Source organism: Aptenodytes patagonicus, chromosome 6 (assembly GCF_965638725.1).
Source record: "Aptenodytes patagonicus chromosome 6, bAptPat1.pri.cur, whole genome shotgun sequence".
NCBI classification, from domain to species: Eukaryota; Metazoa; Chordata; class Aves; order Sphenisciformes; family Spheniscidae; genus Aptenodytes; species Aptenodytes patagonicus.
This window is the reverse complement of record NC_134954.1, coordinates 51227521-51252635: the sequence shown is the minus strand read 5'-3', so window position 1 is coordinate 51252635 and position 25115 is coordinate 51227521. Positions and strand designations below refer to the sequence as shown.

The 25115-nt window shown below is 35.0% G+C and overlaps 1 protein-coding gene across 4 annotated transcripts in view; it reads right to left on the bottom strand.

Annotated features, from left to right (window-relative positions):
• Nucleotides 1–331: 331 nt before the first annotated feature.
• ATF2 (activating transcription factor 2) overlaps nt 332–25115 on the bottom strand; it is a 50982-nt gene continuing 26198 nt past the window's right edge. For all 4 annotated transcript variants that reach the window (XM_076342577.1, XM_076342580.1, XM_076342579.1 and 1 more), the window contains 4 exons: nt 17914–18063; nt 15635–15841; nt 9760–9865; nt 332–3017 (listed from right to left, as the gene is read on the bottom strand). In XM_076342577.1, the coding sequence (XP_076198692.1) occupies nt 2791–3017; nt 9760–9865; nt 15635–15841; nt 17914–18063 (690 nt within the window). In that variant the 3' untranslated portion in view covers nt 332–2790. The remainder of the gene's footprint in view (nt 3018–9759; nt 9866–15634; nt 15842–17913; nt 18064–25115) is intronic.

Here is a 25115-nt window from a genome sequence, read left to right as displayed (position 1 = left end):
ATATCTGGAAGCTAGCTGGAAATTCTGATTCCACGCAACGCCTTTGCTGTGGGACTCACAGCAAGCAGAAATGGCTGAGCAACATCTGGGATCACCAAGCTATGTTTATGAACTCCTTTATCTGCGGATTACCTTGGGCTCCTGGAACTAACGATACAAGGCTGATTCCTCAGAAGCTGCTAGAACTCAACTGCAGAGCAATGGAATTCGGCTTATTTTCTAAGGAAACATACGTGTTCTTATTTACGTAACATTACGTTGACATTATAGTAATGACTTCCAGAAGAACGCTGTAATTGCAAGGATGAAGAAATAAGTCTGAAGACAGTGCTGCCTTTGAGAACAATTATAATTTCATTAAAATAGGAACATAACTTAAAGATAGATTTTATTCTCTTTGATGATTTACTCATGCAAACTGCACATAAAAGAAAACAGTACAGTTTGTGAAACATGTCAAATGTAGAGACCCAAAATGCTAAGTACAGAAGTAGTGTGACATACGTCGCAAAACGGAATCCATGGTAGTACGACAAATAACTTTTCTCTATTTGCTGAACACAGATTTTAATGGTTCTTTTTCCAGCCCCACTGTTAAATTCATGAACTGTTTACACGTCTCCTATACACTTATGTAGACTTATTTTACAAGCGCGACAGTTTTGTTATAAAAAAACTCCACTTATATAAATATGATTTAAAAGCCTTTGTGTTTAGGAGATTGATTATAGTATAATCAATGAGGCCTTATCTATTCCACCAAAACTACAATGAAAAGTGACTGTATAGCTTTCTTGCAGAATTCACATTTTGTGCCTTTGCAATTAATTTCCTTCTCACAAGAGGTCCATTGTATTTCACCACCCTGGAAATGTTCAGTAACTGTTACAGCTTTTTATATTGAAATTGGGAAAGTAAGACTTTTAAACACATGAGGTTACCAACTCAACTTTCTTAGTTTTAAAATACAAAATATTTAGAATCCCTATTATTTTCATGCTTAAAGCCCTGCAATGATACATATATGACTTAGATACTTCTTTGTCCAGTTTTCATTATAGTATGGTTGTATATATATTGTAGAAATTATGATTTTCCTGTGGATCAATTACATTTTTAGATTTAAAACTGAATCAAATAGAAACTTGATGGCACTGACACTTAAAAACACATAGTATAGTGTGGAGAAGGAAGAGCAAATGAACTACACAACCCATTATAAATGCATTAAATCTTTGTTATATACATAATGGAATCCTGCTTTACTGCCAGTTGCTACTATGCATCTGTTTTTGCTATTATACAAAGTTTTCCGACCTGAAAGCACACATCTACTTTTTTTAAACAACTTAATCTATTGTAAAATATTGTACTGTATTTTGAACATGAGTACAGAATCAAAATAGATAATGGCACATTTAAAAAACTCAGTATCCTACAGATGATTGGATAATGAGAAAAAGTGTACCTACAATCATCTCATCAGAAACAAACTACATCATGGAATGTTAGTTATCCAAGTTCGCACAGTAAATAACATTTTAAAACTGCAATCACCTATCAGCCAGCATCACATTGAAGGCATCTTTAAACATTCAAGCAAAAGACTGCTGGCATTAACTACTGAACCATTCTCACGCACACACCACACACACCACATTATAATTACATTGTTTCCAAGATACGGTAGATACTGATTTTTTTTTTTTTTCCCACAAGAAAGGTATCAAAATTTTTGCTACTAAAAGATGACAGTGCTTACACAAGAATTAAGTACAAGTTAGCTTGCAAATACAAGACAATGACAAAAAAAAGTCTTGAGTTGTCTGAAGAAGGATTTTAGGCTTTTCTGGCATCCAAAACCATGAGTAAACTCCTTAGTCTGCGACTCAAAAATCCACAAAGTATCAACCTACTTTGGAATACTAAGTATTCCATATTTGATAACCCTGTATTTTACAATATGCTTACTGGTTTCAGCCTAGCAACAAAGGATAGTTATAGATATCTGTTCTGACTGGAGAAATAAAGCTCTCCTCCCCCCAGAATGAAAGTGTCGGAGGGGAAAAAAAAAACACCACCTGACATCAATTTAAAATAATAATAAAAAAAAATCAATCTATTTAGTAATGATCCTCATCTAGGATAGGTATGTGCATAAGAGTACTGTATCTCATATACTGTACTGGCCCTATTAAACAAATTAAAAACCCCAACAGTTAAAAAGCCAACCAAAACGCTATACATAAACCAACCCAAACGTTTTTCTCCCAATGTTCTTCCTCTCATAATGTGCAAAACAACAAAAAGGCAAAAAGACTAAAAGCAAATTTACTGTTACTGTCTTTCTCTTGCCTAGTGCTTTATGACCTTGCTAACATTACAAAGTCAATAGGGACTATGCAGAACTTTGGTATAAAAATGTCACATAATATTACTATCACAGTCTTGGGGATGACCTTTAGTAATTCACCCCAATGTTTGTTGAAATAATACCAAATTAAAAATGAAATAAACCACATTGTACTGTACACACACTTTACACATTAAGCACAAAAAATAACTAGTAAAACTAATAATTAAAAAAAAAAAAAGTCTTTTGCAAAGAGACTAGAACTGGTGTTCTGTCTCATCTTCACCTGCCAATCGTTAAAGCCAAATTTAAGTTGGATTTTTAAAAATGAGTAATTTTAAGCTACAGTTTCTCCTAGACGGAGACTGGTCTTTTGTTGATTTCCCTTTAAAGTCACAAATGTATATCTAAGAAACTGATGCAATGCAAGTTTTTAATCAACTTCCTGAAGGCTGCGACTGGGAGGGAGGCGCCATGACGATCTGGGAAAGCACCGGCTCTGTGCTCTGGTCCGCCATCTGGGTGAGAACGGAGGTGGCCACCGCTTCTGCCTTGGAAGTTGAGCTTACGCCGTTGGAAGTGCTGACAGAACTGTGCTGAATAGCTTCCGTGTGTGGACTGCTTGGCACTGATATGTCTTCCGAACTGTCATCTTTGTCTGCAGCTGAAGAAGAAAAATTCATTTGTTTTTTTCCCTGGAATGCACACCACCACGTCCCAGGTAACAGCAATCATCCCCTAAATAAGTAAAATTCATGGTGTAACACAGAAGAAATTGCAAAAGAATCTTATTTTCATTTTTTAAAGAAAATACTACTTTGTAAGCAAAAAATATGGACTGCAGTATGGAACATTCAGAAAACAAGAACATTTTCACATCTTCAAAGTCATGATTAAAACTGTCCGATTTCCTGCCTAGTAAATCAGCTGGTGGGTACCACGCCTAATTCTAATGATGAATGCTTATGTCAGTAAGCAATATTTATAGATTAAAAATGCTACCAGATCTCTTGGTGCTATATGAATTGGCTTTAGATTTTTAACATATACTATTTACTGCATTTGCTTTGTAATCAAACGAGAGTAATTCTACGTTCAGTAATTAATACTTGTGATCATGAATATGATAGCTGAAAAAATATTACTGACACCACTATATTAATGGGACAATACTTCCACAAGTTTTCAACCAACATTCTTTTAACAGTGTGATGTTCAGTAACTTCTTTAGTATACAAAAATGCCTCTCGGTAAGATTTAAAATTGTTAAAACTGATTTTAAAAATATCTTCAAGAATACTTCAGGTGTTCTCCACAAAACTGAAGTGAATTAGCCACACAGTTGCATAATTTTTTCTCATGACAGAGGGTAAACAGATTAAAAAATAATTCTCATTGTGCAAAACTAGAATTTACAAAATAAGCATGATTTAAAATGTCTTTCTTGCATAGACATCCTAGTCATGCTAAAGTAATCCTTTTTTTCCAGAGCTGCAAAAGTTAGCCAAGGCATTATGCAAACACTGTCAAGCAAAAAGCTGAGCTAAAGCCTAAAAAACCAGAAAAGAAAATAAGCCTACTGTTTTTCCCTCAAAATTAGAAGTATGAACACCAAATTTAATTATAACTTTCTGGTATCACTTTGTGCTACTTAGTGTTTTCAAGTATTTTTCACAATAGTCCTATACGCTGACTTAAACCCAGTATACAGATGGAATACTGGAAGTCCCTTTTAAAACACTACTGACTATTGTATAACATAGCAGTATAGAAAGATACACACAAACATAGCCAGAAGAAGCATGAACTATTGCTTGTGACATAGCAATGGAACAAAGCTTGATTTTCTCTAGACTTGTCTTTGCAGTCCCTTTCAGATTTGCTTGAGATTGGCCTACAAATTCAGAAGTTACCCAGGGGAAGAGAAGGGATGGGAAAGGATGACACTAACACTAAAAGATGAACAACACCGTGGTATCGTAGCCTCATTTCCATAGAAGACCAGGCTAATAGCAGCAACTAAAAGGAACACTAAGCATGAACAAACAATGATGAAATGAAGTTTATGATGTACTGAGGTTTATACGACATACTAGCTACGGGTAAGAAAATTCACTGAATTAGCAAGTCAAGTCCCCAACATAAAGATCTTTGAGCAAACCCTATGCATACTAAGAACACCCTCCTCTTCAAAGCCTGAAAACAACAGTTCTATTATCGACCACTTCTGGAAAAGAACGGTAAGGTCAAAAAGGATGGGTAAAAGCAAGCAAAACTGCCTTATTTCTTTCTAAGAAATACTGCCTACACGAACAAGCTAGCAATTTCTCTTATACCTCTACTACAAGAGCGTGGACATAATCGTTTGAAAGTATCATAATGTTCTTATCCATGAGGCCAACTATTTTACACATACTGCATTTTTTCAAAAACAGATCTTTCAGGCGTTAAAGGAGATAGAGACAGATGATATTGAGCGAGGTCTGCTGACAATTACCACATATCCTAAGGTTACATGGTAACTGTATACAGCAAGAGGAAGAAAATTAAAATACTTCTGAAAGACGTTTGTGATCCTTAGTAGGATTTGCCCATTCAAGAAGAAAAAGAACATGAACGAGTGCCAATTCAGTTAACACTATTCAACAGGATTTCATCTTTGCTACACATCTATCAAGACCTACAAGATCTCACGTAAAAACAGGTAAGAAGGAACACATGCAAACTTTGTTAAAAACAGAAACTCTAGTGCCACTTCCTGAAAACTACTGAATTACTAATTATGACAGTAGCATATTCTTCCCCTCAGACAGAATGAAATGGCAGCAAGTGGGACAACATGTACCGAATACAGTCTCCCTGCCGTAACACCTGCTCCTCCTCTTCAGCGCTGTTATTATTCTCCTATGAGTCTCAATCTTCCTATTATGCTTCTTTTGCTGATCCCCGATTTCCTTGTTGGCCAAATCCTCCTTATCCTCAAGAAAAAGGGTTAGTTTTAAATGCTACAGGCCAGAGATAGAGAGGAAGTAAAGTAGAACATTATCTTTCAGCCAGAGAAGGAAGGTCTTCCGTTGTTCTGTATCCCTTAACATGTATGTTGTTAACTTAACTCAAAAGAAATGTCTGTAATAATATCACAGTGGTAAAGAACATGGGAAAGGCTTGACTTTCTAATTTTGATGGGCTCAGGAAGCCCATATATGCAATGGAAGAAACAGTTATGAGAATACTTATGATCACCAATATACAATGGAAGTTTTCATATCATTGAGCAGATGAACAAACATACTGTGCTGAGGAGACAAAAGCACACGATTCAGGTAATTTCAGATGCCAGGGGCTAGAGGCGGGGAGCTTACAGCAGACAAGTGATTGTAAAAGATGCAGACCTAACACTAGTTTATGGTAATAAATTTGACTGCAAGCGTAAATCCTTGCAATAACTACAAAGTAATATTTAGAAATGAGGTGCCACCCTAAAGAATAGCTATTTAGATTTCCTTCAACATCCTTCCTTATGTAGCCCTAACTTTACAGGAATAGCAGCCAAAAACTGAATACAGAACTCCATTTGAAGAATTAAAACCAAACAAGAAAATCTACTCAATGAATAGAGAAGATACTTAAAGTCACCTCATTACAAAGGTGACTTGTTTTCTTAAGCCTGAAGACTGGGAATAAAGAACAAAGGCTTTCAGAAGAACACAGGAAAGTCGTATTTAAATTCTGACAGGTTTTTTTTTTTCTTTTTTCTTAGTTGACCAGAGAATTGCCAGGCACAGGACTATGGTTTCAAGAGCGCAACTGATACATACCAGAATCATAATGTACCTAACAATGTAGAAAAAAGCCTAGGCTTTTTCGTTTTTTAATGGTTCCCCCAGCTTTGCCTCAAACCAAGGGAAATGCATGGTCCAAATTAGAAATGAATCTACAGAAGTAACGTGTGCTGTACATTAGAAGGCTGAAAATTTACAGACCTACATCACATGAACTTTCCTGAAGGCTACATAGTTCCTAGACAGGCTGCATCATGAGAAGCAGCGAGCCATTTTGGTAATGGAACACAACGTGGGCTAGACTGAGCTATAGAAAAGATTTTAAAAATATAAAACAAAGCAGAGAGGAGACTTTTGAGGATGTACTAAAAAGCACCCTTTTAGAGTCATCAAACATTGCTATTATTTGCTTCTTAGCATTGCTTACCAATAGCTTCCAGTAAGGCAAGCAAAGAGGGATTTCAGTCTTCAGAAGAAAAAACCCCACCAAAACCAAAATGGGAGCGAGTATGCAAGCATTGACATGTGATCCAGAACTCCTTTCGGTCCCCTGGTAATCACTAGAAAGGAAGCCTCACAGTAATTCTCATCAGGCCATCCGTGGACTGTAGAGGGACTCAAGCCTAGAACTGCTCACTTCCAGTGAGTGTGCCTTTGTGCATATCCCCTGCAGTCACTGAAGGACTGTCGACTGTCCAGAACAGGCTGTAGGAACATAGTGGTTTGAGTGGTTCAAATTATTCAAGGTCTGAAACTGGTTAGTCACCTTCTACCATTTCTTTAAAACTAACTAGAGAAAGAACACAAAACCCCCCATTTGGTACTACCTACATTGCAGCCTCTATTTATCTTCCTTTATATCCAGTTTTGTACAAATGTTCTTGAATATTATGATGTCCTTTTGAAAAATATGAAAAATTCCTAAAACACCCTTTAATTTTTTTTTTTTTTTTTTTTTTTTTTTACAACTCTAATTTTCACAACACATTTTCTGCTAAGAAGTTTTCACCTTTTTCCTGTTCCAAGTCCAGAAAAAATGTGAGAAAATATAGGAGTATTGCAGAAGACTTTTAGAAATAATCTGGTATAGAAGAGCTAAAATGAAAAATAAATGAACTGATTTCTCCTATACACAGCACTTCCCCCCACCCCCCGCCCCAGTGTTTAAAGATGCATTCAGAACCAATAACATCCTTTTTTTGGAAATAAAAAAGTTTACACTGGCTGGAAACTCAAACATTGCAACAGAAATTAATCCATACTGCCTCAAAGCGCAACAACCATTTTTCTGTCCTGATGACACTCTCTTTTGAAGCAGGCACAAAACTTTTTAAATAAGGAAAATACAATCCCAAGAACAATGTTAGAAGAAGAAAGGGGTATCTGCACTGTCGTGCTTTTCACTTGGCCTGAGACAAAAATGTGCCTGGGAAATCCAAAAGATCTTAAAAGATATGTAAAAGTAAGTGCCAAAAATACCCTGAAAAGCAATAGATTATTTGTGCCTATTTCAGTGCATCATACATGAAACTCCATTAAATAGTGGACTTAGCTGTTACGGTCTGCATAGTATAAAAGAGCACTGTCTCAGCAGCACACAATATTCAGCAATGCAGGAGCTCTGTAATCTGGTGTCTTCAATTTCTTCCAGAGACACAGCCTGTTAAACCACTCAATACGTTTTTGAAGCAATTCAACTTAGATTACTTGATGAACATAATACGTTTATTTAAAAATACTTTCTATGAACACCATTTTCATGAACGTATTAACTGAAACCATTTTTTCCTCTCATAAATTGTACTGCGGGTAAGTAACTTTGCCAACATGCTTTCCTAACAATAGACACAGAGATAATGTGACAAAATCCTTTCAGAGGGATGGCATTACAGCTATCATTCATGTTGAACTTTGACTTTCAAGAGACTTTTCAAGAAACTAGGTGAGCTATGCTTCCGATCTCCTTGCTTACTATTGTTTTATTTTTTTCTAAAATGTAGGCTTTTTCCACTAACTAATATTTTAGTTCTTATTCATTTTGCGTTCTTTAGTAAATGAGGAACATTATAGTCCTTTTCTGAGGGCAGAAAATAAGCATTACTCAACAGGCCATTCGTTAATTCTTCAACGAAGAAATCCTTAGCATGTAATTAGTTTACCAGTTTAAGACTTATGTTTAAATATTTTTCATGCCAATTCAGGAAGACGCATCCTCAAAACATCAAAAGTCAAGAAACCTACAGTTTTTTGTTTTTTTAAAAAACCTTGCATGCATAATGTTATCCCCTAGTAGCTTCCGTACGAAATTATGTTGTTCTGTCAGATGGGAGCCATAATGGCCTCATCCCTGCAGCAATCATTGTTAATATAAATCCCAAACATATTTCTATACTGTTCCAATTTACTCCAAGATGCTATTTTCTGTCTTGTCAAAATGACTGGAGATCAAAGGACCAAGATTTATGAGCTCAAAACTGACAAAATCAGTATTCTATATATATATGGCAATAGAGAGTTGCTAAATCTCCTGAATCTTTTAAATTAAAAAATATTGCCCATTCTGATGAAATTGCTTACAATGACTACAAGTAAAGATGGTGGCCATTAAGTTTTATCGCAAGCACCTGAGGATCTGTTTGCATGCAATACAAAATGTTCCTTTATTCTCCTGAATTACTGACACTGGCAAATTAAAATGAAGTGGCTACATATGGCAGAAACAATCTTCACATTTACAAATATCCTGAAATATCACTAAATCATAAAAACGAAAGCTGTGGGTTATATATTATGAGTGTTGCCTAATGCATTCCCAGCTCAGTTATTTGTAACAAATTTGTGTACAATGGACAAAATTGGCCATTTATTCTACAGCAGCAGCAGCTGGTTCTGGCACTGCGTATCATATCCAAAAATGAAGTTACAAGTCAGGAAAGCATAATTAACCTTTAAAATGCTGGAAGGATGAAAATCAAATGAGCACCTTTAAGTAAAAATATGTATTGGAAAAAAAATGCTACTGAAACTCTCAGTATTCCCTTCAGTATTAGAACTGCTTTTTAAAATATCCTGTTTATAGAAAAGTAGTTGCTTAATGTGGAAATCAAAACAATCTAGAAGACATTGTACAGTAGGAGCCATGAACCTGCATCTTATTATTTTAACGGCTTGACTGATCCTGGATGTTATGGTAAATGAGGACAGCTGTTATATTACCTCTACTGAAATCTCATTACGATGAAGGAAAAAAACCCACAAGGACCTTTCACTGTACAAGGCTAAGATAAAGTATAAAAAATGGTTTATCATGTTCTCCTAATACTTTAATTATATTTTCCAAAGCAGGTGTAGTAACCGATAGTCCTTAAATGCTAATTATCATATGCATTTATTAAACCAGCATAAACCACCAATGTTACGCAACACTTCAACTGAACAGACTTAGAAACACATTTCTAAATATCACATATTCATTCCTGTCTTCCAATAACCTCTGAGATTTTTTTTTTTAAACCTTTAATGTAATTTTAGAACTGCACTTCTCAATTTTAATGTTCATTCAGTTCACTTTGGCAGTATTTCACTGATGCAGCCTAAGGCTATAGGTAATGGAACATTACTCACTATGATAGCCAGATTTCTTCTGCATGGCGGTTACAGGGCAATCTTTATGAGCCAGAAGAAGCTGTTTCAGCTGTGCCACTTCATTTCTCAGCAGGGTGACTTCATTCTAAAGGAGAAGAAAGTTACGTACTTTACTAGGCTCACACTTTTTGAAGGTAAGTATTAAGTTTTATAGGATTTTCAGTTGTTCATTTAGGGGTAGATAAAATACAAGAAGGTTCCATTTGGTATATATTGCAAAAATATATACATTTCTTTTATCTCAGAATACTTAAATATTAGCTGAAACTTGGCTAACTTTATGTTATGATTTTCTTAAACCAGGAAATGCTTTTTGGAAAATACAACATATGTTTTTCAGTTCGCAGATGCAGACTCTACATATAGTCTCATTCACATGATCCAGCTACTGTAAGACTCTTCTGCAAGGTTTTGTGATGAATTCTAATCAGAGTAAACCTACATTTAACTACCCACATTTAACAGGTGCCACAGCCAACATTAAAAAAAGGTAAAAAAAAAAAAAAATCAGCCAATGCAGAATGATTTTTGCTGACGATATTTGTACTGGGGACTTTGAGAATGAAAATCTCATGTAATGGAAAATAATTTAGTAAAAGCCTGTTGATTTCCATATTAATTTTCTCTTTGGCAACCATACATAAACGTGTTGTATGAAGGAATAATTGATAATGACAAAATCCTGAAATGTCGGCTTATGTCACTAAAGCGGAGTGTAATCTAGGAGACAGCACTTGCAGAATCTAGTAAGCGGGTTCATTTCCAGGCTGTGCCTTTCCACTATTGGGTGACCTTGAGCAAGGTCATTTTACTTCTTTGTGCTTCAATTTCCCCATTTGTAAAATGGAGGACAGCGATACTTACCTTCCCTGTAAAGCAGTTTGGTATCTACAGATGAGAAGTGCTACGTAAGTGCATTATATGTGACAATCCAAATTAAGAATGGTACGGCATTTTGATAGATGCATTTTCACTTAAAACAGTAGAAAAATGTTTATGTAACTACAGAATCAAGTTACCTGTAATGCTTTGTGATACCCATATCTTGCCACGATATATGCTTTTCATGGGTTGATTTCTTTTAAATATAAATCCTTTCCATTGATACTTGAAGTTACTTATCAACTATAAGAACCTTGGCACATTAGCATAATATACCACACACGACATAATTGTTCGGTAAATGCATATGTTTATGCATTAAAGAAAAAAAAACAAACACAGGAAAATTGGATTGCAAATAAAATTATGTGGGGAAAAAACCACGAGAGAGTCATCTAGTTACTTGGAAGCTAGAAATAAGGCAATGCAGTCAGAGAAGAGATGAATTATAACTAAAAGGATTCCAAAATAAGGAAAATAATTTTTAAGAACAGAGTTTATTAGGTTTAATTACACTAAGTAACATAGTTTATAAATACTGTAACTAAGATACCAGATTTTTAAAAGAAAAGCTCCTCTGTGTCCTCTCTCTCCATTTAAGAGACAAAAAATTTCAAGCCTTTATACTTGCAAAATCCTCTTACATTATTAAAGGACTACTTTTCTATTCGATCATTTTATTGTGCCAAATATCCCTTCAAAGAAACTTTATATTTAAAACAACAAGAGCTGAAACAAAGCCAAAATGTGACTTTACAGACATTTCTAAGGAAAGAAAAATGCGATTGCAAACAAAAAAAAGGTTGTAATGAAAAAAACCCAACCAAAAATCCCACAAAATCTCTACCAGCTGGCATTACATGTCCTGATACCTTGGGCTGTTAAGAAATCACACTACTTCTGCCTCCAGCTCTCAGTCTCCTCTTAGTTCACCATGGTATTTACTGAGGAGCCACAAATCTGGATGCCAAGCAGGCAGCTGCACAGAATTGACATAGTTGGGAGGAGAAAAAGAAAGTGCTGATGTGGTTTTGAGACACTTCTTGATAATCTACAGAAGCAGCTATGTCCAAGAATATGAAACATACTTCTGTTAGTTTAAAGGAATGTTGGCAAAATAAGTGATCAAATCGGGAAAAGGTTTTCAGAAATTTTCTACCTTCTCTCCCACATTTTAAGGAAGAATTTTATACACAAACAGCACATATCATGGTTTATCAGTGTAAGTAAAACGAACTTTTATGAAAAATTTTTGAGAATGCAGTTTATAGATTAATGTCAGTTGTATTACAAATACTAAGAATTTTGCTAACAGAAATAGAAAAGGCAAATATATTACCTTACATTAAAGCAGATTTGAAAAAATGGAACAGCATTCCTATACTAAAAAAGTTGAGGTATTCTCATTGAATATGTAAGCTAGCATTGTTAATAACATGAACACTGTTTCCCAACAGTGCTATATGCAATGCACAAATCATTCCTGAAAGTAGAATAGAGTACGTCTGCTAGACACGTGGTACGTGGAATGTCACAGGAAGGCAATCCATGGTTGCTATTTACATATTACCAGCAAGAACCACTTCTGACTGGTAAAAAAGGGGGTTGTTAGAACCAGTTCCTATACACATTGTAGTTTTCTTAACATGTATGTGACAATAGCAAGTCTTTCCATCTCATTCGAAATATGTTAACATGTGGTGGTCTTTATGGAAAACAGGCTAACAAGAAGAAACACATGGAATAAACACTTCAACCGTTGGCATGGAGAAAATATTATTTCGAGTTTTTGCACTGGAAAGGTCCTCCTCATTAATGAGATATCAAGTCAAGTGTAGGCATCAACATTTCTTTAAATAAGCATGAAATATACCTCACATGCTGTCTAGAAGGGTTTTTATGTTCCCACATTTCAAAATGTGCTAACATTAGAAAGCAGGTTTCTGGAGGAAAGCATATCTATTTTTACCTGCACTCCAGTTTTCAAAAGATACTTTGTCTTCTGTATTCTTATGAAGATACACCACATAGTGTACAATATGTTCTTCTGTATCTGCCTATTTCTCCCAGGATCCAAAATGCGTATGTAATAAGTGGGACCAGATTAATCCTTACTCAGCAAGGTGTAGGACAGTATTTGTGAGGTATTATTTACCAAAACTATCATCAGAGACAGGTAAATGTGACTTATGGGGATAGGGGATTGTCTGTAGCAGAGTTAAACACCGCTCTTCCCATTTCTTTTTGGGTAATTTCAACAAGATACCCCTGTATGGATAAGGACCTTTACTTATGGGCATTTCTTTCATAATTTAGCCTTCCTAAAGCAGCTTCTGCAGCATTAGTACGAACTGCCACTGATTGCTGATCCTTTAAAACCTACAATGACCTCGTGAGGAAGACAGGCCATTCTTCTACTAATACTTTGCCCTCTAAGATTATTAAAGCAACAGAGACCAAATAGAGACCATATAATGAACTTTGGCATCTGATCCTGCAATACGACTGAGCAGCCACTGGGGACGCATGGTCAATACTTCCTTAACATGTTATATAGCATACCATACCCTGCAGTATTGTGCAAGGCACAGAGGCAACACAATGTGGTATATAAAATTTATCATCAATAAACAAGTCAACATATTAGTAGGAGACACAGTCCACAAAAATCAAATAGTAAATAAACTTTAAAAGGTTGGAAGCATGAAAAAACCTTACATAGCAGAGCCTACGATAAAGACAGCCAACGTAACTTAAGTATGTTACTGGTGTGATGTAATAGATGGAAATTTTCCCTTAAGCAAAAATTTGAAAAATAATACTTGAAAAGGAAATTACATTCAAACATTTAAAAGAAGAAAGTAGGCGGAAGTTAATCTACAGAAAGCTGAAAACTACGGAACAAAATATACATTAACCAAGTAAACCTCTTCAAAATCTGTACGTACTGTTAGAGTTCCAGTATGAAATAGCCTGACATCAGAAGCTTTGACATAGACATTACAAGAAAGCTACTAACTGCGTTGAAGGAAGTCAGGATTGTTATGTGAAGCAATGCAATGTAGTCATTTTTGTATTAACCTACTTTTGGAAACGTGACATCTCAGTAAATTCAGCTGAGCAGGTCATTTAGATATTAAACAAAATATGAACTACTAAACCCTAACACTCAGTCTATAAAACTGTACTAAGGCAAAACTCCAAACTTATTAAATTTACTATTAAATATAAGGTAAGTAATCATGGGTCATTACTGCCCACTATGCTGATCAGCTGTGTTAGCCTGTCAAGTGAAGAATTATTATGGAAATATAGGATTGATTAATGTTTTCACATAAAGTACAGTTTAATTATTTCTCTGACATTCAATTTTCTTTACAAGTCATTCTGTTCTTCACAGTTAACGGTTTTGCTTTTGGCAGACTGTAAGAAAATTCTTTTTCTTGAATTCACTACTACCGAGTTAACCCTTGGAAATCTGGAAATCTTTTGGTTAATGTTGTTTTTGGTTATAAAAATTGGTAAGTTAAAGGCAGTTCACATAATACCAAAAATTACTTTCACTAAGAAAACTGAAATATAGCCAAATCTTTTTTGTTCTGTTTTTCTTCCTGTAGATCTACCTTCACTTGTTTCTTAGATTACTTGAACTATAGTGCTACAAACCATTTTGTAATTAATGGATTTACAGTGAGGACTGTGACTGCATTAAAGGAACGTGTCTAAAGATTGTGAACTGGTATGAGAAGACTATATATTTGCAAGAAATTTAACTAATGCTGGTGCACAGTGTCATGATTCTTGGAACATAGGAAATTATTTCACGATGTGTGCTTAGGTAGGAATTTCCTACATTTCACAGTCTGGGATGCTGACTATTTTTAAAGACACGAACATGATACACTGTAATTTCAATTACATGATAAAAAGTAATCTCAACATGCCCTACTTTCCCGTTGGTCAAGCTGGGACATTATCAAACAGCATGAAAGAGGAGCTTTAACAGGAAGGAAAAGATCTGTGAATTTGACTCAGTGAACAGCTCTGATGAAAGAACAAGAAGTGAAACTTTAAAATATCAAAATACTTTCCACTGCATTTTCTAAATGAATGCTTCATTTAGGAAATGACATCATTTTTCCTTTCTGTAATTCTCAAAATAAAGCTTTTAGACTTTGTACTTTGAAACAATACTTTGTGCCAATTCTCACGTGCTGCTGGAAAACATTAAGAAAGTATGCTTTAACATTTAATAGTTTAAACAAAAGGGTCATGGATTGTTCTGCGGGGGAAAAGTGTGTCCACATGACAACTTTCCAACAACTGACAACCTCAGATGAGGTGGAAAAATGATTGGCAACATACACTAGACTACCCTCTTACAGTATACTTCCCTCACTATAGGATTTACGCACACTGGGAGGGCAGCGTGGTGAAATTTGCACTGCCACTGCCTGTGCTGTACCTGTTCTGTGGACAAAAGAGGCCTTCAGTTTCCAGTGATGTCAATCTGGCACCTTTCACGAGCACTACATTCACTTTAAAGGAAAAAAAGTGAAGTTAAAAAGAACCAAAGGAAATCAAACCAAATCTTATTTAAATAACTCAGGCTGTGATACAAATTATTAAGAGCAAGATGTTTTTAAGGTAAGGCTATTACTTTGCTAATAAGCCTTTACTCCAACACCTCTTGTTAGCCTTGTTTAGTATCACAGTCTGAAAGTTATTTAAAATGGACAAGGACAAAAGGGACAATCCTTAAGTTTACACATCTTGAAATCTGAGTATTCTCTTATATTCTTATTTTACTGGTATATACAATTAATGCTGTATTTTCAATTCTGACCTGAGCCACCAGTTACAAAACCATTTCTATTTCAGGTTTCATGCCAAGTTTAAGTTCCATTGATCCAGGATCACTGATTAAGAACTGAAAAAACCTACACATTTTTACTTGAAAGAAAAAGTATACCTGTAACTGGCCATTTAGCGAGCTCAGGTCCTCAGCTTTTTTCTCCAATGACTGCACCCAGACTTTCCGTTTCTGTCGGCATCTGGAAGCAGCAGCCCGGTTTCGCTCCAGGAACTTTCTTCTTTTCTCATCAGGGTCTTCATTGGCAGCTCTTCTTCGCCGACCACCTGTATTTGGTGTTTGTGGCGTAGGCTGAGCTGGTGATGCCTGAAAACAGTAAAAAGTATTAAAGTTATCAGTATAATACTATTAATGACTTACGCTACAGCACTAGTATAAGTACACGTCACGTCTTGAAAAGAGCATTCACAACATTTCTGAATACATTCAGGTTATACATATTTCTTTTGTGGAAAGCTATATCATTTAACTCGACACCTATGTTTTAAAATATTTTACTGTATTTACACTCCTTACCATGTTACATTAATGTAACATTTTAATCATGGGTCTAGCTTTGGTTTAAAATTGCACTAAAAGAAGCCACTCACTTCAAAGAGTTAAATTTGTATGACATTTCCATTTGGCAACGGAATAAAGCCTGGAAGCAGTACTTCTTTAGATGGACTCTCTCAAACATTTTTTTACCAATTCTGATGACACAAGTATTTACAAAAGGTAAACTCTAAAAAAACCTCTTTTACTCAAAATAGCTTTTAAAAGTTACATTTAGCGGGAAATAAATTTTCTGCTTTTGACCCTTCCCACAAACCTAGTCACAACTGAAATACTACACAATTGTTTATGCCCAATGTATAGAAGCTGTTTGACAAATGCTGTCAATGCTGATACTCACTGATCCCTGATCTCCAGATGGCAATTTCCTACTTACTGATGCGTTCCCCACCACTGCATACCAATTTCCCTTATATCCACCCACATATTATGACAGGATCAAAATATTTCAGTATTTTAAATTTATATATTATACTCCTTTCATAGCTGTATACAGACCCTAGGCAAAGACCTAATGAATTATGATAACAATATAAAATGGATTTAAAAACCTTTCAAGTGATAGGACAGACAGAATATAACTGTCTCCACAACATATTCACCGGTGCACCTGCACATTCAGTCTAACACAGTAAGAAAGTTTTATTTTTAAATTAAAAACTGCAAACACGTATCAGTTGGCATATCGATTTAGCATAAATTCTGGATAGCCAGTAACAAAAAAACCCTGGGAACTCAAATCAGCCTTTTAGGAATGAAACACTTGCAATTTTTTTTTTTTAAATCCTAATTATAAAGTAACCACAAAATAACCAAACAGCAAGCTTTTCATCTTGAAAATTCAATGCTATGAAAATATTCTTTTAAAAAACTTAAGGTAGTATGGGAGAACAGCAGCCTTAAGAAGGAGATAATTTTACAATGGGTAACTTTTTTCCTCTTTTTGCTCCAAAGATACTTGTTTTGATACATTATTTGATTTCACTGGCCAGTCTAAGAACCTAAGGGCTTTCACTGCAGATGCAGGTCCTTCAGGTTCTGGGCCAAGTATGTAGCTTTTATAAAATTGGTATTATGGTATGAATTCCGAAAATACTCTTAGAGATTTTTAAAAGCATTTTGAAAACACATTCCAACAAGTTTTTTTTAAGGAGAAGAGCAGCAATCCTCCAGGATTCACCCATAGAAGTATCTCTTTCCCCCAGCAGTACTCCCACTTCCAGTTTGACTCGACTTCTTGTCCTTTATTCCCCTGTTCTCATCTATCCTCCCAAAGGGACAGCACACCATTCCTAAACTCAGAGCCCCCCTTTTAGTACCTGGGATTACACAGTACACTTAATCACACAGCTAAGACTCTTCTTGTGGCAGCCCGGTAGAGACCCTTCAAGCAAATTAACATAAGCATGATGCCCAATGCAGTTAAGAAAATTCTTAAGTGTTTATGATCTAAAATATTAAACATGCAATATAAATAAAAAATAAAAGCACTTATTTTTTTCAAATATATATTAAACAGTTGTACAATTTTCAGTTACCACAGAATTTCCTGTTAATGCGCTCCAGTAATCAGGAGGACTTAGTTCTAAATTTGAGCAGATAGGTAATACCTATTTTGAAATTATCATCTTGGATAATACATTTTAGAAGCATTTAAGAACATGTAAGAACTATACACATTTTACTGCTACAGAACGATTGACTCCAAGAGGAGTCTGTAGCTCATGTTAACCTCTATTTTACAAATCAAGAGTAAAGAAAAAAAAATTTTTTTGCAGAACAATGAAGGGGCCAGGAAGTACGTGTCCACTCTGTTGTCATACCGGTGTTTCAGTTGTTGAAGTTGCAGGTTGTTGTAGTGATTGTGGTCGTGGTTCCTCTGACTGAGTCCTAACCAACCCACTTGGATGTCCCTTGGCAGTATCTCCATTTGTTACCTGAGGGTGCTGCTGGGTCAAGGCTGCTTTCAATCTCTGCAAGCAGAAAAAAAAAAAAAAAAGAAGGAAAAAAAAAAAGGAACTATTCTATCATGCTAACTTGAGGAGTTAGTAATGATTTATATTAGTAGTTACTTCCATTTTGGAAACAGGAGCTCCAACTCTAAAATAGCTGTTTCTTTTTAGAGGCTTTCAACAGTGATCTAGGCATATACCTACTAATAGGTGACAATTTCTTGCAAGCATGCCAATAGCAATGAGGCTTTACATAGGATCTCAGAAAGAGAAGGATGGTAAGCTGTATGGAGAAGTAAAGAGAAAGTCTCCTTCGTGATGAACTGTGCCCAGAAAGAGATGACTGGAAGGCTGTGAACAAACAGTTGCTGAGGCTGGTATTACACAAGGCACAGATCAGAAAGAAAACAACCACACATGAGGGAAAATAGGTAAAAAACAGAACACAAATTTCTTTCCATTTTAAAAAGTCCGGTGTTCTCTATCCATTTTTAAACAGTTTGTTACGACTCCACTTTTTCACGGTCTTTACAAATACTCACCTCTACAATTCTTCCTATGAGTAATTATTATATAAAAGCCAAGGTCTTTGCTGAAACATCTCAGTAATGCGCAAAACAATAACGACCTTCAGGTTGTTTGTAAAGATTAGCTTTTATTTATATAGAAATATGCAAGGTAACTGTTACAGCATGCTATTTTACATTAAAAAATTGCTAAAATGTTTGAAGTTCTTCCTTTATTGCACACAGCCACTACGAAGAACAGTAACTTCGAATTTCAGCTGTATGTAATACATTCAAGAGTTACTGACAACTTGATAGAGTATTTTAAAGCATTTTATTGAATGTCTTTTGAAAACTATTTCACCCAACTTTTGGTGGAATCTATTAAAACTATAACAGATAATATATTCTATTTACAACAAATTCTTAATCTTAAGTGATAAAAGGTCATACTAACTTTCAGTAGATACAACTGCTTGTAATTCCAGATTCTTTCTTAAAATTTCATTAATATTGTGTAATTTACCATGAAATTCTCTGTGTTACTTAAGAATTTACCTTACTAGATAAGTGGTATTAAAGAATGTTTTTCTACTCAGCACTGGATTTTTAAAGAATCTAATACAAGTTTAAGAAAAGATTAATGACTTAATACATGACAGTTTATGAAAACTCTGATAACTTGTATCATCATATTTTGGAATATGAACAAAGTATTGCCAAAGTACTAATATAAATAGAATGTCTTAAAAACGCTGGAGCTAGGCTGCATTTGGCCAGCTCAAAATACGCAGAAGACTTCGCATCTAAGTATGTAGATATTCTCTATAAACTATAGTATCCAATGTCTCTCAATAATTAAGTCATTGGAATATAGGGACAGCTCTCTCCTACCTTGCATGGTGATAGGCTTTCCTGGATCCTATTTTACAATTGGAACAACAGACTGCAGATTACCTCCATCAGAACTGCAAAAAATCTTCAGGTCTGCAATATGGCAAGTTACATCAACTATCAAATCCATATAGTTGGCTGTAGCATCTAACCACCACCAGCAGATAGCCCATTTGAGGGCTACAAAGAGAACTGAGAAACTCCAACACTCCTCTGCTGGCTTGCTTTTACGGAATATTTAGCCAGTGACTCCTGTAGTAAGTCTCTTCCATAGTGACTGCTCTAGATTGAATGTAACAGCACACGTTACCCCAAATAGGGACCATTAAAGTGTACATAAAAATTCAGCGTTAGCAAAGTTCTGTTCCCCACCTCATTTTTGTATCAACTTTAAGTTTCCCGGAATGAAGAAGGTGCTTTCAGAAAAGTACACAAGACAAATTCATAGCGATTTCCCCAGTGCTCAGCTCTAACAAAAAGAATTTAGGATAGCTGCAGGCATTAGGGCAGGATGACAAAAATTTTCAAGATAACTGCCTGTAAGTCTTAGTATAGATACAGCACTGTGAAAATCCTAAGCCCTTCAGTAGTTGTTTTAACTCCTTTACAGCATTAAAACAAACTCAAGAATCAACTTGTACCTTCCTAATTCACCTTGGAAAAACAAGCTAACAAAAAAATTTCAATCCCTGTTTCCAGCTAAACAAGCGGAGAAAGACCGAAGTGTTTTCTAATTGTTGAACTAAAATTACTAAAACCAAACTCTATGATCTAATTACAACAATTGAAAGGTTGATAAGATGATTTCCACTCTGCCCCCCCTTCAAATTCTGACTAATCTGGGTCATTAAATGGTAAAATTTTCTAAGCTACCACCAGGACTACCAGGGAGACACATCATTTCCAAATCACTTTTTAAAAAATATTTTTTAAAGAAAGTAGCGAGTATTTAATGTTAGTATGACAAATTTATCTGATATTCTTTCCGTAAGTTATTAACATCAGTCTTTTCATTTGTTATCTGAATTACTTTAGAAGTATTTCTTGTATCATAACTTGCTGTTTAGCAGGGTGTGACAAACTTTCAGGAGTCAAAATCAAGACAGTAGTCACAGGACAAATTAGTTGTAATAAATTAGTTACAATGTGTCTATTTTAACTTCTGCTGAGGTTTTAAAGGGTACGCTCTCTTTTATTTCAAGCCATTATACTAGGAGGTTGTATGTGATAACAAGCTAACTTCTGATTTTCATGGCAGTGGAGCATAAACATTTATACAGTTTGTAGGGTGTATGGCCAGAGTGTCTAATCTACTCTGCTCATGATTGCATGAGCAAATCTTGATGTAAGCATCCTCCACAAAAATACCACAAAACAATAGTCTATAAACTCCTAGAAATGCTTTGTAGTGTTTGCTTGAAGTCAGTTACTTAAATAAAAAGTTTCACTAGCATATCCATTTTCTTAGTGAAACAGAGCCCAAGTTCAGAAGATTTGGGAGATGAAACAAAACTAATTAGGTTTAGTTTGTTTTTTTAATGTGCACATAAGGCAAGAAACTATTATTGTCTAGCTCCATTCTTTCTACTTCTGCATTTCTGTGTTAAAGAAAAATTTGCAAAGTTAACCTAAAAAGAAAGGAAGTTCATGCTATTTTACATTTAATTTGAAAATGGCAGTAGAAAGTGAAGGAAATAGCACAATCCTATCTACATTATAGAAGATCTATCATCAGGCACAATAGATGTGCAAACAGTCAAAGTAGGACTTAACTTTCCCTATTGTAATGCTAACATTTAAACATAATTTTGTAAATTTATACATAAACAAACTCCTTTTGAAAATTACATTGTTAAATGTAATGTACTGTGGAAACAGAAAATAATTGTTTTTAGTTTTATATTACAGAGTTTAAAAGTTGAAATTAAAATAATTATGATTAAAATTATCCACAAATGCAGAAATATAATGAAAATCTGAGGAATATCTACAGATTTTCACAAGGAGATATCCAGCTCATGTATTTAAAAGGTTTCATATTTTAGAAGGCAATGCTGGAGTAAAATACTGTATGTATGTCGTACTTCCTGTAAGTAGTGAGACAGTTACCCCAAATACAATGAGAATCTCAGTTTTAAAAATGAAGTATATTGAAACAAGTATTAGAATAAATGTATATAAGCATTATTATGTGGGGAAACCTGATGACAACCAAGGTTTGTTTGATATTATTTGGTTATTAGAGGCAAACTAAAAGTGGTATTTTCAAATAGCTTAATAGCTTTTAAAGTCTTTATTAGCAAGGTTTTATTGTTCACATATATCCGTGAAAACAAATCCTCACCACATCTGTAAAAATTTGGTAGGACTAGATCATTCCATCAAGAGCTCACAGAAAAGATAATATTCTCCAGAAACAATTTGCGAAAAACTCAGATCCATATTTCATATCTGCCACAAAAGCTCATCAGAGTAATAACCCTCCTTCTCCTGGGTGTTATCCTACCATCTGCTGCTCTATTACTTATCTTTATTTTGCAACTAATTAACAGCATAATCTTCTAAATTCAGCAAGTTAATTATCATTATTGTGGTCTTTGCAGCATCATCAGTCCTTATGAAGTCTTGTCTCTCCACCCCTAGAGAACATATGAAAATGAAGTAGGTTGTGAGAGGGTCTGTTTCTTTAGAGTAGGCTCATTAGGTGTTTGCTGATTAGCTCGGCATGCAGAGAGACAGGTCAGAAGAATTCTGCTGAACACAAGGTCCCATGCCGGGCTCCAGCAAGTTAATGTCGGTTTCTGAACATTTGCCAAGCTGCCCTCTGTCACTTCTCAGTAGAAGCCTCCTGCAGAAAGCCTACTGGTCGCCCACTGTGTGCAAGGTATTTCTCAGATTGTGACAAAAGGTTTTATATGGGTAGGAGGAGACGGAGGGAAACATTCAGTGTTAAAGCAATTTTTAAGTTCTTCAGAAACTTCTGCAATCCATGCAGAAGGGTCTGAACATTAAGTTTGCATCCACAAGCTGTACACGCAAAAAAAGGGTGTTTTACAGCTAGGAGTAGCTCATGGCTCGCATTTCATATACGGAAAGCATACTATTACAGATCTTCTCACAAAGAGATCAGAAGCAATTCTGTAATATTTAGAATCATGCATCCTTATCTTAGTAAGGAAGTATTTTTGTTTTGTTTTGTTTTTTTAAACACAGCTATTGCATCTACTTCTAAGCCTCTCTACATTACCACAAAACTGACTTATACATTTGATTTTACTTAAGTATGTGGAAGTTAGTTTCTTTAGCATAACAACAAATATGGAGTCACGTCAGAAAAACTAACAATTTATATTAAGTGTGCCACAGAAATCTGAAACTAATTTTCACTCCTGCTGAATGTCATTCTCAGTACAAGATACAGGGATATTTTTGAAAGAATAGCAGTAAAAGACAGCTTGTGTCTGAATAAAATCTCTAGTCATATTTCACTTCAGTTCTACAAGCAATAGGAGAAAAAGGATCCAAGAATGTTCAAAACTATAGTAACAGTGCCTTTCACAGGTGTGAATGGAGCAGCTATGTTCACTACAATAACTTCATTATTGGACAATAAAATTAAAATGTAATCTAATTTCACATAATTATCCCGTAGCACTGAAACACATACAGCACTGTATATGTTTCAGTGCTGAAGTAGACACATATGATTGTGCTTAACACACTCTTCCACTAAATTTTAGCTGTTTCAGTTGAGAGCCTCTTGCAATAATGTCACCAATCATAAGGATTTGGCTCACTGCATAGCCAATTGTTTAATTTTTGTCTCTCACAGCTTTTATTTCATTTTTCTTTTTTTTTTTGTTTTCCTCCCAGTCATTATTCCTTGCAGTTGGTATACATTTTTCTATCTGCTATTTCACTCAGTGAACCTGTTCTCACATGCACCTGTCCCTCTATGGAATTCCCGTGATCATTTAGTGTCAGGCAACTTAAACGGTAACCAGAGAAAAGAGCATTTCAGCAAAGAACCGAGTTCTAGAAGTGACATCTCAGTAACTCACTTCACATGAATAACCAAAACTGCCATGCTGAAGGAGTTTTGACACTTCAGACTGAAAACTTTATCAAACATAGAAATAAATACACAGTTCTGATTATTATGCATTAAGCTTGGACACTCTAATCTAAAAACACTTTCAAATGTCATTAGGAGAGCCCATTTACAAACTAAAAGTCTCCAAAAGCTGTCCATAGTGGGGGAAAAAAATAACCAGCAACTATATTAGTTCCCTTATCTTTAAAGGGTTTTAAGACTTCTAGGATAGCTGCAGAAAAATTTTAATTGTGTAATAGGAAGGCATCCTATGCCCATTTCCAAAGATGTCTTCAGCCAGTTATTTTAAGCTTTAGCTTCCAGAAATCAAAATGTCAGTTTGTTTTACTAAAGTTCATTCATGATTTTATATAAAGAAATATATGATGCTCTATGTACAATTTGGTATATGCAACTCATAAGGAAACAACAGGCATTGATCAAAATAGAAGTGTGTTGTTTTCACATTAATAAAAATATCGAAATTAAGTTCCCCAAATCCATATTTAAATAATTAAATTCCCTAGCATTAGGAAATAATGGCACTACAATCTCTAATTTGATTTTTATCAAATTAGTTCTCATCTTCACTTAAAAAAAAAAAAAGGAAGTCTACACAACAGTAGCCTTTTGTAAACAGGTAAGAGAAAAATAAATGATTGAGATGAGGAATGAAATCAGAGCACAAAGTGCTTTTCTTATTACAAAGCTCTAAAATACGTTAGTTCCTTGAAACATCATGCAAGAAATGAACTGCAGAAATAGCGTCTGTAAAGAAAGGCGCAAAGCACAAACAAAGGGAAGCGCCTGGTTCCTGCCTTGGTTTGCACCAGGTATTTCACACAAAACGTAAGGAGTTGTGCTTTCTACACAGGACAGATCTATACCTGGTAACAATTCAGCAATTTGGGGATATTGCATCTTAGAGTGACAAAGTTACTGCAAACAGTTCTTCAAGAATTTTAGTCAATCTCTGAAGTAGGCAGATCTGTGTCGACGAAGAATACCTTGAAATAGTAATGTCATACATATGATAGTAGAAAATGCAGAATACCGTATTGGGAAAGTAGGGTCTTCGAATAAAAGAAAGATTCAAACAACGATGGCCAAATGCATATATGACAAAACCCTTTGGAGATATGAAAAAACACGTTACCTTTCCAAATTGTGCATCACATACACTACCAAACTTACTTTAATGCCTGAGGAATAGCTGCAATGTTAAGAAACTATTCGAGCATTTTTTTTTATATTTGCTACATATTCTACTTCTACATTTTATAATGCAATACGCAAAAATCCGTAAGACTGCAAGGTCTGTCTATAAAGAACAACAAAAAAATTCTCCAAATAATAAATAAATAAAATAAAGCAACTATAGATAGACTTCACCCCAACATGAAGCAGAAATGTGGCTATGGCAGGCAAAAGGACACAGGAAGTGTTCCCAGTGTTCTGCTAACTTAAACATACCAGTAAATCCACAAATTGCAGTATACTGTTAATAGATGAAACATACACTGTTCAGTTATTAAATTTAATTCAGTGTAATAGCTTATATTTCAACTTTAAATGTGAAC